At 44.5% G+C, this 18,047-nt stretch overlaps 1 protein-coding gene across 1 annotated transcript in view; it reads left to right on the top strand.

The window, feature by feature from the left end:
• Positions 1 to 18,047, top strand: part of NFX1 (nuclear transcription factor, X-box binding 1) — a 133,948-nt gene that overhangs the window by 65,594 nt on the left and 50,307 nt on the right. The window contains exons 9-11 of the mRNA XM_069730566.1: positions 6,108 to 6,325; positions 10,520 to 10,617; positions 12,054 to 12,084. Of these exons, the coding sequence (XP_069586667.1) occupies positions 6,108 to 6,325; positions 10,520 to 10,617; positions 12,054 to 12,084 (347 nt within the window). The remainder of the gene's footprint in view (positions 1 to 6,107; positions 6,326 to 10,519; positions 10,618 to 12,053; positions 12,085 to 18,047) is intronic.

Below are 18,047 nucleotides of genomic sequence, written 5' to 3'. Positions count from 1 at the left end.
GCTAAAACATCATTTTTGAGGAAAGAAAAATGATTTTTTATTTTCACGGCTCTGCGTTGTAAACGTCTGTGAAGCACTTGGGGGTTCAAAGTGCTCACCACATATCTCGATAAGTTCCTTGGGGGGTCTAGTTTCTAAAATGGGGTCACTTGTGGGGGATTTCTACTGTTTAGGAACACCAGGGGCTCTGCAAACGCAACGTGACGCCCGCAGACCATTCCATCAAATTCTGCATTTCAAAAGTCACTACTTCCCTTCTGAGCCCCGACATGTGCCCAAACAGTGGTTTACCCCCACACATGGGGTATCAGCGTACTCAGGAGAAACTGGACAACAACTTTTGGGGTCCAATTTCTCCTGTAACCCTTGGGAAAATAAAAAATTCTGGGCTAAATAATTATTTTTGAGGAAAGAAAACGTATTTATTATTTTCACGGTTCTGCATTATAAACTTCTATGAAGCACTTGGGGGTTCAAAGTGCTCACCACACATCTAGATAAGTTCCTTTCGGGGTCTAGTTTCCAAAATGGGGTCACTTGTGGGGGGTTTCTACTGTTTAGCCACATCAGGGGCTCTGCAAACGCAACGTGACGCCCGCAGAGCATTCCATCAAAGTCTGCATTTCAAAACGTCACTACTTCAATTCCGAGCCCCGGCATGTGCCCAAACAGTAGTTTACCCCCACATATGGGGTATCACCGTACTCAGGAGAAACTAAACAACAAATATTGGGGTCAAATTTCTCCTGTTACCCTTGGGAAAATAAAAAAATTGCAGGCTAAAAGATCATTTTTGAGAAAATAATTTTTTTTTTTTTTTCATGGCTCTGCGTTATAAACTTCTGTGAAGCACTTGGGGGTTCAAAGTCCTCACCACACATCTAGATTAGTTCCTTTGGGGGTCTAGTTTCCAAAATGGGGTCATTTCTGGGGGATCTCCAATGTTTAGGCACACAGGGGCTCTTCAAACGTGACATGGTGTCCGCTAATGATTGGAGCTAATTTTCCATTTAAAAAGCCAAATGGCGTGCCTTCCCTTCCGAGCCCTGCCGTGCACCTAAACAGTGGTTTACCCCCACATATGGGGTATCGGCGTACTCAGGACAAACTGGACAACAACATTTGGGGTCCAATTTCTCCTATTACCCTTGGCAAAATAGGAAATTCCAGGCTAAAAAATCATTTTTGAGGAAAGAAAAATTATTTTTTATTTTCATGGCTCTGCGTTATAAACTTCTGTGAAGCACCTGGGGGTTTAAAGTGCTCAATATTCATCTAGATAAGTTCCTTGGGGGGTCTAGTTTCCAAAATGGGGTCACTTGTGGGGGAGCGCCAATGTTTAGGCACACAGGGTCTCTCCAAACGCGACATGGTGTCCGCTAACGATGGAGATAATTTTTCATTCAAAAAGTCAAATGGCTTCCCTTCCGAGCCTTACCATGTGCCCAAACAGTGGTTTACCCCCACATGTGAGGTATTGGTGTACTCAGGAGAAATTGCCCAACAAATTTTAGGATCCATTTTATCCTGTTGCCCATGTGAAAATGAAAAAATTGAGGCTAAAAGAATTTTTTTGTGAAAAAAAAGTACTTTTTCATTTTTACGGATCAATTTGTGAAGCACCTGGGGGTTCAAAGTGCTCACTATGCATCTAGATAAGTTCCTTGGGGCGTCTAGTTTCCAAAATGGGGTCACTTGTGGGGGAGCTCCAATTTTTAGGCACGCGGGGGCTCTCCAAACGTGACATGGTGTCCGCTAAAGAGTGGAGCCAATTTTTCATTCAAAAAGTCAAATGGCGCTCCTTCCCTTCCAAGCCCTGCCGTGCGCCCAAACAGTGGTTTACCCCCACATATGAGGTATCAGCGTACTCAGGACAAATTGGACAACAACATACGTGGTTCAGTTTCTCCTTTTACCATTGGGAAAATAAAAAAATTGTTGCTAAAAGATAATTTTTGTGACTAAAAAGTTAAATGTTCATTTTTTCCTTCCATGTTGCTTCTGCTGCTGTGAAGCACCTGAAGGGTTAATAAACTTCTTGAATGTGGTTTTGAGTACCTTGAGGGGTGCAGTTTTTAGAATGGTGTCACTTTTGGGTATTTTCAGCCATATAGACCCCTCAAACTGACTTCAAATGTGAGGTGGTCCCTAAAAAAATGGTTTTGTAAATTTCATTGTAAAAATGAGAAATCGCTGGTCAAATTTTAACCCTTATAACTTCCTAGCAAAAAAAAATTTTGTTTCCAAAATTGTGCTGAAGTAAAGTATACATGTGGGAAATGTTATTTATTAACTATTTTGTGTCACATAACTCTCTGGTTTAACAGAATAAAAATTCAAAATGTGAAAATTGCGAAATTTTCACCAAATTTCCGTTTTTATCACAAATAAACGCAGAATTTATTGACCTAAATTTACCACTAACATGAAGCCCAATATGTCACGAAAAAACAATCTCAGAACCGCTAGGATCCGTTGAAGCGTTCCTGAGTTATTACCTCATAAAGGGACACTGGTCAGAATTGCAAAAAACGGCAAGGTCTTTAAGGTCAAGATAGGCTGGGTCATGAAGGGGTTAACCATGCTCACATTTCCCCCACCGTTTTTGCTCCACTAATCACTTTCCTTCACCCACCTGTATCCCTTTCTCTGCTTATTCTCACTGCTGGTGACACATCCCCCAATCCTGCCCCCCCACCTCATACATTACTAACCATCACCCTATCCTTCTCACACAATGAGAAACTTTTGCAACCCCTCACACTTAAAACCTGTGCCACTGACCCCCACCACCCTGCTTCCTCTCTCTGGGGCATTTTGGAATGCCTGCACTGTCTGCAACAAGCTCCACATGGTCCATGATCTCATCACTTCCTGCAACCTTTCCTTCCTGGCCCTCACTGAGACCTGGCTGACGCTCCCTGACACGGCCTCACCTGCAGCACTGAGCTACAGTGGCCTCCAATTTACCCACACTCCTCGCTCTTGCAACAGACATGGTGGAGGAGTGGGTATCTTTCTTTCTAAAAACTGCTCCTTCAACCCTATCCAACCCCCACCGTCCCTTATCCTTCCTTCTTTCGAGGTTCACTCTGTCCGTATTTACGCTCCCTCCAATCTCCAAATGGCTGTCATATACCGACCACCTGGCTCAGCCACTGCCTTCATCGACCAATTCTCCACCTGGCTCCTTCACTTTCTCTCTGCCGACATCCCCACCATCATCATGGGCGACTTTAATATCCCTACTGACACCCACCAGCCAGCAGCCTCCAAACTACTGGCCCTTACTTCATCCTTTGAACTCACCCAGTGGTCCTCCACAGCTACCCACACAGATGGACATACACTAGACCTCATCTTCACCCGCCTCTGTTCCTTATCTAATCTCACAACCTCTCCCTTCCCCCTATCTGACCACCATCTACTCACCTTCTCATCCTTGTCCTCCTCACCTGCCCCCCAGGTCCAGCCATTACCACATCCTCGCAGAATCCTCGCAAACCTAGACATTCACAGACTCTCTCCTACCCCTGTCCTACATATCTTCACTCCACAACACGGACAGCGCCACCGCTTTCTTTAGCTCCACCCTCACATCAGCCATAGACTCAGTCGCCCCTCTCATGCATGGCAGAGTGCGAGGAACCAATAGGCAACCCTGGCTTAACAATCTCACAAAAAGACTTCAACAAGCATCCAGGGTCACAGAGCGGCGTTGGAAGAAAATACGCCTGCCAGACGACTTCACTGCTTTCAAACAAGCTACACTTGACTTCAAATCAGCCCTCACCTCTGCCAAACAGACCTATTTCACTAACCTTGTATCTTCACTATCCTACAACCCAAAACAACTGTTCAGCACATTTAACTCTCTCCTCCGCCCACCACTGCCACCTCCAACTCCCTTCATCTCTTCCGAGGACTTTGCCACCTACTTCAAAAACAAGATCAACCAAAAAAGGCAAACCTTTACTTGTCCACCACTCCATATACCAGACCTCTGCCCTTCCCTAATAACCTCCCTCTCCAACATCACTGAAGCAGAGCTTACTCACCTCTTTTCCAAATCACACCTCACCACCTGTGCACTTGACCCCATCCCTTCCCACCTGCTCCCCAACCTCAGTAACACGCTCATTCCAGCTCTAACCTATCTCTTCAACCTATCGCTCTCTTCCGGTACCTTCCCCTCTGCCTTCAAACATGCCACCATCACACCCATCCTCAAAAAAACTAGCCTTGACCCAACTGCTATGCCCAGCTATCGCCCCATATCACTGCTCCCGTTTGCTTCAAAACTCCTTGAGCAGCATGTCCATGCTCCACTTTCCTCCCACCTCTCATCTAACTCTCTTCTTGACAACCTCCAATCTGGCTTCCGCCCCCACCACTCCACCGAAACTGTCATGACAAAAATTAGTAATGACAGACAGTTCTCCATCCTCCTCCTTTTTGACCTGACCTCTGCTTTCGACACAGTCGATCACTGCCTACTGCTACAGATTCTCTCTTCTCTTGGCATCAAAGACCTTGCCCTGTCCTGGATTGCCTCATACCTATCCAACCGCACATTTAGCGTTTCCCACTCCCACACTACCTCCTCATCCCGCCCTCTCTCTGTTGGAGTCCCTCAAGGCTCTGTCCTAGGGCCCCTACTTTTTTCCATCTATACCCTTGGCCTAGGACAACTCATAAAGTCCCATGGCTTCCAGTACCACCTGTATGCAGACGAAACTCAGATCTACCTCTCTGGCCCAGATGTCACCTCCCTGCTGTCCAGAATCCCGAAGTGTCTGTCAGCCATATCCTCCTTCTTCACCTCTCGCTGCCTTAAACTCAATGTAGACAAAACCGAATTCACCATCTTTCCCCCACCTCACGTATCCCCTCTACCTGATCTATCTATTATGGTAAACAGCATCACGCTCTCTCCCGCACCTGAAATCCGCTGCCTCGGGGTAACTCGACTCTGCCCTGTCCTTCAAACCCCACGTCCAAGCTCTTGCCACCTCCTGTCGCCTCCAACTCAAAAATATTGCCGGAATCCGTTCTTTCCTCAGCCCACAATCTACCAAAACTCTTGTGCATGCTCTCATCATCTCCCGCCTCGATTACTGCAACACCCTCCTCTGTGGCCTCCCAGCTAACTCTCTTGCACCACTCCAGTCTGTCCTCAACTGTGCTGCCTGGCTAATCCACTTCTCTCCTCGCTATTCCCATGCTTCTCCCCTCTTCAAATCCCTCCACTGGCTCCCAATTCCCCAACGAATCCAGTTCAAACTACTAATACTGATCTACAAAGCCATTCACAACCTGTCCCCTCCCTATATCTCTGAACTAATGTCCCAATATCTTCCCTCACGTAATCTTCGATCCTCCCAAGACCTCCTACTCTCCTCCACACTTATTCGTTCCTCACACAACCGTCTCCAAGATTTCTCCCGAATATCCCCCATCCTCTGGAATTCCATGCCTCAACACATCCGATTATCCAGCACCCTCGGATCCTTCAGACGGTACCTGAAAACCCATCTCTTCTTGAAAGCCTACAGCCTACAATAACCAAGCCGCCGCCGCCTCACCGCCGCCAGAGCCGCCGCCTCACCACCGCCAGAGCCGCCGCCTCACCCCTGGCTTCTGTCTCTTCCCCACTATCCCATAGAATGTAAGTCCACAAGGACAGGGTCCTCTCCCCTCTGTACCAGTCTCACTGTAAGCCTGTTTACGGTAAACGATATCTATAACCCTGTATGTAACCCCTTTCTCATGTACAGCACTATGGAATTAATGGTGCTATATAAATTAATAATAATATATGGGCTTTCTCTAGATGACTCTTAACCGCCTTCATCTCTAGCAAGTGCCAAATGTTCTATATCCATGTAGTAGTAGATTTTTCATAACGAAGCTCTCATTGAATCCGTTCGTAGAATTTCATGTACAGGGTACAATATGTAATTTTAGGAAGGGACGATAATTTGAAATTAGATAGTAGGTTGGGGAATCTATAAGCTATTCCCCACATTTTAAAATGTATAGGCATAAAATAGTGTGAATTTTAATGATTGTACAGGATAAAAAATTCATAACGTGTTTATTTCTAGGAAATTAAATTGTGGAAAACATGGTTGTACGGAGGTCTGTCATCCACAGCCTTGCCAGCCTTGCCCGCGACTTCCCCAGATTGTGCGTTTCTGCCCCTGTGGACAGACTCCATTAAGTAAATTACTGGAGTTGGGTTGTGTCGACAGAAAAACCTGCACTGATCCGATACCATCCTGTGGGAAGACCTGTGGAAAACCTCTGCCTTGTGGTTCTCATGGTAATCTAACCCACTTTTATGTATGTTCTCTGGCAAATGGAGCATGCAGATATTATTTACACTCGTTCCAAATTATTATGCAAATGTTATTTTTCTCTGATTTTCCTAAATGGTCGATGCAAATGAGTTCAATGAATAAGGTTCAAATCCTCAACCATTAGAGTATGAATCAAATTTTATTGTACAAACCTCCTCCATCTTAAAATGCTCTGTTCCAAATTCTTATGCACAACAGAGTTTCCAAATATTTTACAGGTTGTAAAGAGCTGATAATCATTTATTGTATTTGCAGCATTAATAGGTCACATTTACTGAAATCAAAAGCTTTTTCAATCAAAAACATCTTAAAAAGGCAAAGTTACATGTTAACAGTGAACTATTGAGTTTTAGATAGTTTCCTCTTGTATTTCTTTGCAGAATATCAGGATGGCCTCCCGTAGCTGCTGTTTTGATGTGCACTGCCTCCCACCCTCATAAATCTTTTACTTGAGGATACGTGAAGGGTTCTCCATAGGGTTGAGGTCAAGAGAGGATGCTGTCCACACATTAGTTTCTCATTTTATGCACGTAGAAGCCAATTACCGTTACTCAGAGGTATTCTTTGCAGCATGACATGGTGCATCGTCACGCATGAGAATAATTTTGATACGAATGGCACAGTTTATCTTTTTGCACTATTGCAGAAAGTGGTCAGTTAGAAACTCTATATACTTTGCCAAGGTAATTTCCGCACCTTCAGGGACCCTAAAGGGGCATGCATACCAGTTCTCTCCCCATGATTCCAGCCCAAAACATGACTCCACCACCTACTTTGACTTTGCAGCCTTGTAGGAACATGGGGCCATCTACCAACCAGTCAATTCTCCATCCATCAGGACCATCCATGGTTGTACTGCACTCAACAGTTAACAAGACTGGTTTTTAAAATGAATCTTCATGTGTGTCTGGACCCACTGCAACAGTTTGCTTATAATCACTAATTAGGGGTGGCCAAATAGTAGGTTTATGCACTCTTCCAAGCATCTGGAGGATCGTACATCCTGTGGTTTTAGCAGCTGCTCTCTTAATTTGATGAATTTGTGTAGTAGAAACCTTTCTCATTATTCCTTTATCTGCACAAACCCATCTGTGATCTGTATTGATCTGTATCAGCCACCAATCTTTTCATAGTACGATGATCATGCTTATGTTTTCCTGAAATATCTATTGTTTTTTATTTCCATATTTCTGAAACCTGTGGCCTGCTTAATAATGTAGAACATGCTGCTAAAGTAGTTTTTCTCTCATTGGCCCACCCGGCAAACTAATTATCACAGGTATTTGAGATTGATTTCTGTGATCCGGAGAGCCCTGAGACACAATATCATTCAGGAGTTTGTTTGAAAAAACAAACAAAAAAAAAACGTTTAATAATGTGCAATGCAGTGTATTCAGCATTTGTCTCACACATTTTATCTAAATGTTAGGATATACCTTCTATTTTCTCATAAATTAACAGTTCATACTTGGCGATTGGCCCCTTCTTTCTACCATAGCTTGGCCTTGACACTGTGTATAAAAAGTGATTTACAGTACATCCTCTTGGGAGGATGTGATAAAATCGTCTCGTTTTTAGTGTCTGAACATATATTTATAAACTTTACGAAGTCAAATGGGTATGGTAATTTAGTAAGCATTTTGACCAATCGCCTTTACTGATCTTCAGTAGTGTAAATGAGGCCACATTAAGGCTGATTCCACAGTTGGAGAAAGCTGGTAAATTAAAGGGAACCTGTCACCAGTTTTTCATATACGAAACAATACCTCCACCTTCCTCAGTGCCTGTGCTGCATTCCAGAAAGTTTGTATATTACGTTATGTCCTAACTTCCTGTATTATTTTTGGGGATATACTTTATTCTGGCATCAGGGAACAAAATAGAGGCGAAATGGTTCCTGTAGGCAGGAGCTGGAAAGATGTGGTAGCGCATGCCCAGTTAGGTTTTGGGTTCTGCCCGCAATGGGGCCAAGCGAAGAGCTCCTGCGCGAGCCAGCAATGTCCCTGTGCAGGTGTGAGATTTAGTTTGATGTGGATGACTAATCCTGCTTGATCCACATATCCAATCGCAGCGAGAGGAGTGGCGTTTAGCAGGGGAGAGGAGGAACGAGTACCGCTGCAATGACGCCCATTGGACCACCCCGCCCAAATTTTCATACCTCCCTGGGGCACTTCAAAAGGTTTTTGTTAGGGATATACAAGGAAGTCAGGATGTAATCTACTTCTTTCTGCAATGCAGCACAAGTGCTGAGGAAGGTTCTGATATTTGTTCATCAATGAAAAAACTAAGATGCATAAAAGACATTGAGGAAAATTACTGGAAAAATAACCCTCAGTGCAAAATGTATTGTAAAATAATTGGTCTTGTGTTAACACAGAGCATTTTGAAGCATTTTCATTTTGAGAAATGTATCATATTTTTTGGATTAGAAGATGCATTTTTTTCCCCAAAATTTGGGAGGAAAATGGGGGTGCGTCTTATGATCTGAAGGTAGCTTACTGGGGTTCTGAGTGGGTCACAAGAGGCAGGAGTGGGACGATTCTCCAGGCCTTGGGCTCTCATAAAATGTCGATATCGACAGAGTCCCCTGTCTTGTAGATTTCTCTGCAACGTGCTTTGGGAAAATGCACATGCGCAGTTTTGAGATCTTGTGGGACAGCGGCTCACCACAAGAAAATCTACAGGAAAGGGGACTCTGCTGAACATCTTACGAGGACCCGCAGCATCACCCCACTCCTTCCTACGCCATTCTCCTGAAGCAGCAACCTTGCCTCCTGTGACCCCGCTCCACCGCAGATAAGCAACCATTAAAAGGGAATGTAAGACGCACCACCATTTCATTTAAAAAAAATGTTTTTCCTATTTTCCACCCCAAAATTTGGGGTGCATCTTATAGTCCGCAAATGCGGTATTTATTTTAGTCACTTTTATATAATGCCATTATATTCCATAGCACTTTACAGACCTCAGCGTCCCCATTGGGAAAACAATCTAAATTCCCTACTAGTATGTCTTTCGCTTGTGAGTGGAACCCCATGTAAATAAACTCCTTACAGATGTGGTTCTTGGTGGGATTTTTATCCAGGATCCCACCCTGCAAGTCTCCGTTCTTACTGGTAAGCCACTGTTAATCCGAAAATGTTTAGTGCAAGGGAAAAACTGCAAAAAAAAAATATAGGGTCCTTAATGGACATAAATGGTGTTACTTCTCATGTGCATACGCTTGACAGCAGTCATCTAATTATGCAGGTATAGGTTAAACGGGTTGTCCACTACTCTGATAACCCCTTCTCAATTGCTATATTCCACCTTCTAAAATGACATCAGCGCCTGATGTCCCGGGGCTCGCATGACATTGTCACGTGAGCCCAGCAGTCACCGATGAGCTTCCTCCCTTTCACTTCCTTCCGAGGTAACTGACATTCGGAGGAAGTCATAGAGCAGCAACAGTGCTTGCTTCCTTTGGATGTCTGCTTCATCCAAAAGAATTGAGTGAAGCAGTCTATTGGCGGCGGTTGATTGGATGCAGAGCACACGTGACTCGATGACCCTTGAGACCTTGCACCGTCATCTTGGGTGAGTACAAGAAGTGGGAATATAGCAATTGGGAAGGGATCGTCCTGGTACTGAACAATCCCTTTAGTTTCTAACTGCACCTTCAGATAACTCCAGAATCAGCTGCCGTGTGTCTACATGAGAAATAACACTATTTCCGACCACTAATGACTCGTATCCTGCATTTTTAAGTTATTTTTCCTCTGCACTAGATGCCTTTTTGCTTTTCTCTCTAGTTTCTCCATCCACTCTCCTATACAGTTTTATAGGCAGCACTAGTATTCTGATCCTTCACCGCAGACAGATTTATAGACAGATTTTAGAAGGTTTTCAGCGAGAATAATAAGAGCAGAGGACAAAGTGACTGAAAAGGTTTCTTTAAGATGTACTGCAAGTTTTTTATCTTCACTTAAATGGTTTATTTCTGAGAAAAGGAGTAGTTACAATTGAGGCGAAGTTCATTGTGTTCTGTCATTACAGCAGAACCTATACGGCACTGTACAGTGTCGTACAATGGTTAATATTTAATGTCCATTAATAGTCAATTATTTGTTTGAATACAATATTGTAGTAAAACAATAGCTGTTTTCTGTATCATTCAGACTTCATTCATACCTGTGAGAATCTCTGTCATGAAGGAGAATGTGGTCCTTGCTCTCGTACGTCCAACGTCTCCTGCCGATGTGGCTTTAAGACAAAGGTATTCTGTTTGTAGACTTGCTATAATGATGTTGGGTAGCCATGTGCATACTGTGGAACCGCAGAGCTCCTCACCAGTAGTAGCTTTCTTGTGGACCATTCCCAGCCTCCCGGCCGCATCTAGTCTATTCTGAGATGAAGTTGAGGCTAGGACATCTCTCTTCACTGCTCATGTGCCAGACGCCACTGAAGCCAACTTGTGATGACTTCTCAGCTAGGGGAATGTCACTCAAGTCAGAAATGGGCTGAGAAGTGTGACTCGTTGGCTTAGCGACAGCACCATGGTGACTACTCGGGTGTAGCTTTCATCATGTTTTATGAACCGCACCATGGAAAATGTGAAATACTACATTATACGGATCACTTTTTATTGCTACATTTCCATAAGACTCCTAACAAGGTTCTAATGGGCTTGATATATAAAGTGTCTTCCATTCCATGCTATGATCCAAAGAGTCACAGTGAAGGTCAAGTGGTACAGTGGATTACCGGACAAGAGCGGATTGTAGCGATTGTTGAGTGGACAAACCGCATAAGGGTATGTTTCCACATGGCATACTCCAAGTGCTTTGGACACAGCGGACACCCGCCCCGTCCAAAGCGCTGCCGGCTTTTGTACGCACAGTGATTCAGCATGTGTTCATTGAACAAATGCGGAATCACCACATCCTATACATAGGACGGTGCTATTTATTTTGCGGAGACTGAGCGTCTCCACAAGATAAATAGACATGCTGACGTCTGTAAAGACGCGCGGCATGTGCGTATACTTAAGTCTGCCACCTGCATCTTTGTACGCATAGTGGAGATGAGATTTCATAAAATCCCCTCCACTATGCTGTAGCATCTGGACACTGCGGATGTACGCAGCGTCCAATCTGCAGCAAATACGCCACGTGGAAACATACCCGAATTGTGCGCAGGAGCTGCATTACAGAACAACAGTGCCAGCTTTTCCACAGAGTGCGTCTTAAGCATATTTTTAAGATAATGTATGAACACAAAATTAGCAGCATTATCCCCAGCACTATAGAGCAGAAGTGATTTCTTCATGCAAATGGAAACGAATAGTGTAAGCCTGTAAATGTAAAGCTCTTTATAAGTGTTAGTTGTATCATGTGTATGGAATTGTTTTAAGAACTGGTGATTTTTAAGATCAATAAATGTATACTTCTAGTTTCTAATCCCAGTAACCCCCCATGTCTTAAAATGGGCTCTTACAAGGCAAATAGGCAGTTAAATGGAATCTATCAGATGTAGCTAAGATACACTTTAGAATAGAATAGGCATTCTATGTATTGATCAGTGTTTACAACATTTTTCACATTTTACCCTTAAGGTGCTTTTTTATGTTTTAATATAGCAACTGATTTATTATTGCTTGTGTATTCTCTATTTTAATCACCTAATCATTCTCCATTCTCTTATTTTCTATAGGAAGTTCCCTGTGCTATAATACAAAATGAAGGTAATCCAGCTCCACACTGTCACTATATCTGAACGTAACAATATAGCGGGATTTTAGATACATTGGTTTTTGCTATTTAAAGAGGTTGTGGTATTCTGAAATGGGCTATTTGAACTCGTTGCATCATTTTAGGTTAATAGTGCCGAGTCCCCTATCTATGACTTAGCTGGAGCAGATAAAAACTACAGATAGTGGATCTCTCTGGAGAACCTGGTTCAGGCTTTAGACTACAATGCATGGACAGGCCGTTTGATTTCAGTGGGTACAATGTAGTACTTGAATTTCAGAATTGCAAAGTTAGCCTCCTAACATCACACATCTTCCCTGCCAATGTACAGATGCACCTACTGAACGGCTCATCCCAGTCGTCCCACAATTTTCTAGTTGGTGAGGCTGTTGAAAACGACCAAACACATGACCCATCATGGGGTATTATACAAATGCTGCTCATTCAAATTCGTTTTGTAGTTGTGGGATGTTAAAACTATATACTTTTATGTTTAGAAATGTGCATGCCATTATTTTTTTTTTTTTTTTAATGGAACAACTGAGATACAATTAAAGTGTAGACTTTCAGTGATTTGCTTGCAGGAAACTCACATGGTGAAAAAAGAACACATTTTCTTGCTAAGAGATGGGTACAGGAGGGATATCATGCCACACATTCAACATATTCTGGGGGGTCAGTATTCTCATTTGTGCTGGGGTACCTTTTGAGTATCACAAAGTGATTATTGACCAGACGGGTAGATTTGTATGCTTACTTTAATTGTATGGATCCTTGATGTGGCTGGTCTCAATATTATTCCACTTCCATATTGTGGGAGACTGCTCTACAGAGTTCTAGAGATAATGGATGAAACCCCGGGGGTACCGGGGCGATTTTAACAACGTTCCAGACATGCATTGGGACAGGGGCAGGTGGGAGCCATTGAGACGCCATTTGGAGCGCTCCTGAAGGAAACTGCTCTGCATGATTTCTGGAGGATTTCACATCCTGGTGTGTATAAGTATTCGTGTTTCTCGTCCTCCTTTGCATCTTTGTCGAGGATTGACCTGGCATTGGGCAACACTCAGATGCTGGGCCTTGTTGGGGAAGTAACATACATGGCTAGAACGATATCCCATCATTCCCCCATGAGTGTGACACTTGAGGGAGTGGGATCTGTACCTGCTAGGGGGTGCATGTGGAGGCTGAACCCATTCTGGTTACAACTTATTGACCTGGACGGACATAGAGGGGAGATATTACAGAGTACTTTAGAATTAATGCTGGGACAGCATCAGTTTTGATGGTTTGGGAAGCTATGAAGGCTTATTTTAGAGGGCTCTGCATTAAGGAGATATCCCGAGTCGAGGCAGAAACTGGCAGGAAGGATCAGATGTTGATTAGAGAATTGGAGGACGCAGAGGAGGCTTAAATCAATGATCAGTCCCCAGAGGCACAGGGAAGGTTGAAAGAAGCGCAGAATAGAGTATGTCAGATGGCAATGAAAGTGGCAGAACGTAAGAGAATGTTTCAGAACATTAAATATTTTGAGGAAGGGGACAGGGCGGGCCATCTCCTTTCTAGGATAGTGGCAGCACAGAGGGATTCCACACATATAGCTGCTCTGAGGGGAAGGGATGGACGTGAACATACTGGTAGCAGGGCAGTTTTGGAGGTGATGACCGAGTATTATTCAGATCTTCACAAATCACAGGTATGGCCAATGTGGCCAACGAAGGAGGAGATGGATGGTTATTTGGCAGAAATACAGCTCCCCAGACTCTCGGTGGATGACCAGGGGCTTCTTGAGGAGCCCTTTAATTTGGAGGAGGCCGCACTGGCCTCTGCCTAATGATGAAGCCCCAGGGGTGGATGGGATCCCGGGGGAGGTGTATAAAAAAGAGACGCTTCTTCCTGCTTTGCTGGAGATGTACGGTGCCGGTTTGGTGGTGGGGGAGCTGTCACGGTCCATGCGAGAGGCAATAATTGTTGTACTGCTGAAGCAGGGTAAGGATCCGATAGATGCCCAATAGTTCTACAGCACATAACCTCAGGCGATTGTTTCTTAATATTCAGGTAAAGGCGGATAATGTGGGCCGGAGGGTTGGGCTGTCTTTAGACACTGCTAAGGCGTTTGTGTGGAGTGGCGGGTTGTTATGGATTTTTTTGCAGAATGTACCAAAATGTAGATTTGGCCACTCCTAACGTTCTGCTATATCTTGATGTATTTATTTTAGCCTAATGATGGTCTATTTTCTCTTCCATTGAGACCTCATTTGACTGTATGTTGTGGGTTCACAGCAACAGCTTCCAGATTCAAATAACACACCTGGAATCGGCTCCATACCTTTTACCTGCTTAATTGATTAACAACTAGCCCATGTAACCCATTAAAGAGCTTTTGAGATAATTGTCAAATTACTTTTCGGTCCATTTAAAAAGAGGCAGCTACATATTAAAGAGCTGTAATTCAGGGGCGTGGCCTAGCAGGCGATGTGAACAGACGTGCAACAGAGCTCTCCCGCTTCATTATCTCTGTATTAACCCCTTAGAGGCGCCGCCGAGCGCAAATCATACTCTCAGGAGTGCACATAGTCTCGGGGAGCGAGGTGTGACCCGAAGGAACGGAATCTTATCTGAGGATGACACGCAGGAGACAGAAGGAGCTGACAGCTGCGGGAAGCTCACAGGCCCAAGATGGCGCTGAGACTGCAGAGGAGGCGGCGAGGGCAAGCGCTGCTTATCAGAGGAAGATGGATGTGATTGCTAAGTTGGAGCGATTTGCCAGGTCAGAGGAGGCTGTAAATCTACAGTCAGAGGCTGGAAGTGTGGAGTCTGGAGCAGCTGGTGCCCCCGGAGATCAGCAGGAAGGAGGGGCTCAGCTACAGTGCAGTGGGTCAGACCAGGGATCTCCTACAAGGGCCGCAGGAGCTGTTCTGCCTGCACAGTCTGACATGCCAGAAATGGAGGAGCCGACTCTGAAGGACATATTTTCAGTGGTGATGTACTGTAAGTCTGCCCTGGGGGCTCTAAACCTACGAGCGGATGAATTAAAGGGAGAGATGGTCGCTTTAAACTCTGCTATGCGTAAAGTTGAAAAGAGAGTGGAAGAGGTGGAAGAAAGGGTTGGGAGTGCAGAAGATCGGATTGGTGAATTGTTAAACAGGGAAAAAAAGTATATTCAACGTATTGCTGATCTGGAGTTTAAGACTGATGACCTTGAAAACCGATCCCGCAGGAACAACCTAAGGATTGTGGGGGTCCCAGAAAAGGCGGAAGGGAGCAACCCCACGGCTTATATTGAGGCATGGCTAAAAAACGCTGTGGGTGGAGATGGCCTTACTAAGATGTTTGCCGTTGAAAGAGCGCACCGTGTGCCCACCAGACCCCTCCCCCCCGGCTCGGCCCCAAGAGTTATCTTGGCTAAAATTCTGAACTATCAGGACCGAGACATTTTGTTGAGGAAAGCCAGGAATTGTGATGAGCTGACCATTGATGGTAATCGGGTCTCCCTTTATCCGGATTACTCTGCGGCGGTCCAAAAGCTTCGGATGAAGTTTGGAGAGGTCAAGAGGAGGTTGCGAGACTTAGATGTCCGTTATTCAATGATTTACCCAGCAAAATTAAGGGTGGTGGCTCTGGATCGGGTGCATTTTTTCCAAAATCCAGAGGAGGCGTCACAATGGCTGGATCTCAATACTAAGCATGTCAAAACGGGGCAGACCCGCTGAAACTGATTTAAGTGCTACTGAGGCAATTGTTAACCCTTCACTGTTATGTTTGGTTTGATAGTTAACTGGTACTTATACTGTGACTTTATGGTATATTGATATCATCAGGTTGTGTTCGGCGGCGCAACGAAATTTGCATTTTGGCTATGGTGGGCGGGGGAGCTGAAGGAACGCAGAGTTTTTATCGTTAGGCTGTGAAACAGCGTTCCCAGATCTCAAATTGAGAGGGAGAGTTTATTTTGATATTCTAAGAGTAGAGAGGAGTTGGGTGGGCTTAAAGAGAGGGGAGAGATAGAGAGTTATTTCAGTTGGGAATTGGGGATGGGGGGGGGAGGAGGGAGGGGGTGGGAGTTGGGGTTGAGACCTTAGGGAGCTTGAACTCATTCATTGTTTCTATAAGCTATAATGGGTGGGGAGGTTAAAATCCTAAGTTGGAATGTTAGGGGCCTTGCAAATGCTACTAAAAGAACAGCTATTTTCCAATATGTACTGAAACAGAGGCCTTCAGTGATATGTCTGCAGGAAACTCACCTAGTGAAGGAAAAGGTTGCTATTCTACAGAAGAGATGGGTGAGAAAGGCGTATCACTCAACGTTCTCAAATTATGCCAGAGGTGTGTCAATTTTGATACACGTTAGTGTTCCGTTTGAAGAGATTGAGGTAACCACCGATAAAGACGGCCAATTTGTGTTTTTAGTATGCAAGATATTTAACAGGTTAATTTGTATTGTGTCAATTTATATTCCACCACCATATTCCAAGAAAAAGATACAGGAGATTCTGGAAATTACGGGTAGGTGGGATGGGGTGCCCCTCCTTATAGTGGGGGATGTGAACAATATATCTAATGATCACTGGGACAAGGGTAGACATGCAGAGTTGAGAAGTGAAGGGAACTCTACTCCTTTTGGAAATTATCTAAGAGAAATAGGATGGATAGATTTGTGGCGGGTGCGTAATCCTAGGACATATGCCTACTCATGTTATTCAGCAACATACGGATCTTTATCTCGCATTGATGTGGCTTTGGGAAATGGGGGGGTGAATAATCTAATACATGAGGTGGAGTATAGGCCTAGAGTAATATCGGACCATAGCCCAGTACTGGTCTCTGTACAAATGACTGGGAAGAGTGGTCTGACGGGGTTGGGATGGAAATTTCACCCCTCCTGGCTACAGTATTTGGATATGGAACAGGTGGGAACTGAACTCGGGGAGTTTTTCAGGATAAATGAAGGGAGTGCGGGGAATCTTGTAGTGTGGGACACCATGAAGGCATACCTGAGAGGAATTTTATTCCGGGACATCTCGAGACATAAAACTAAGTCTAAAATTCAAGACAATGCAGTGATGGAGGAACTGAGGGTGGCGGAAGAGACACTGGCCTCTCAGAATTCAAGAGAAGCACAACTTCGTATGAGGGCGGCTCAGGTAGCGGTCGATGAACTCCATATGCGTAGGGCAGATAGGTTGAGAGCCTTTCAAAAGGAAACATTTTATTCTGAGGGAGAGAAGGTAGGACATTTGCTCTCGGTGGTGGTTTCTGCGCAGCGGGATTCTTCACATGTATACTCCATAAGAACAGAGGAAGGTAAAACGGTTACTCAGGGGGGGGAAATTTTAGACGTTTTTCGGAGATTTTATAGTAAATTATATTCCTCTAGGGTGGATAAAAGTCCTGAGGAAATGAATAGATATCTGAAAGAGGTTGACTTACCCAGACTAGGTAGAGAGGAAAGGGAGTGGATGGATAGACCGCTTGGGGAGGAAGAATTGAAGGCGGCTTTGGCGAATATGGCGGGGGGCAAGGCTCCGGGGACGGACGGTATCCCAGTAGAGGTTTATAAAATTCTTAATGCAGAGTTAATGCCCAAATTGGAGCGAGTGTTCTCTGAGTCGTTGGAGAGGGGAGTGCTGCCCCCATCAATGAGAGAGGCCATCGTGGTGGTTATTCCTAAAGCTGATAAAGATCCTCAACAGCCGGAGTCGTATAGACCAATTTCACTTCTAACGGCTGACATAAAGATTTTGGCGAAGGCCCTGGCGAACAGGCTGACCCAAGTGATCGATAAATTGATTCACCCAGACCAGTCTGGCTTTATGCCCAATAAATCCACGGCAATTAACTTGAGAAGGCTATTTTTAAATATGCAAATTCCTGCAGACAATGCCGGAAAAAGAGTTGTGGTGTCTTTAGATGCCCACAAGGCCTTTGATTGTGTGGAGTGGAGTTACTTGTGGTC

The sequence above is a fragment of the Ranitomeya imitator genome, chromosome 6 (genome assembly GCF_032444005.1).
Source record: "Ranitomeya imitator isolate aRanImi1 chromosome 6, aRanImi1.pri, whole genome shotgun sequence".
In the NCBI taxonomy this organism is placed as follows: Eukaryota; Metazoa; Chordata; class Amphibia; order Anura; family Dendrobatidae; genus Ranitomeya; species Ranitomeya imitator.
This window is presented reverse-complemented; position numbering and strand designations above follow the sequence as displayed.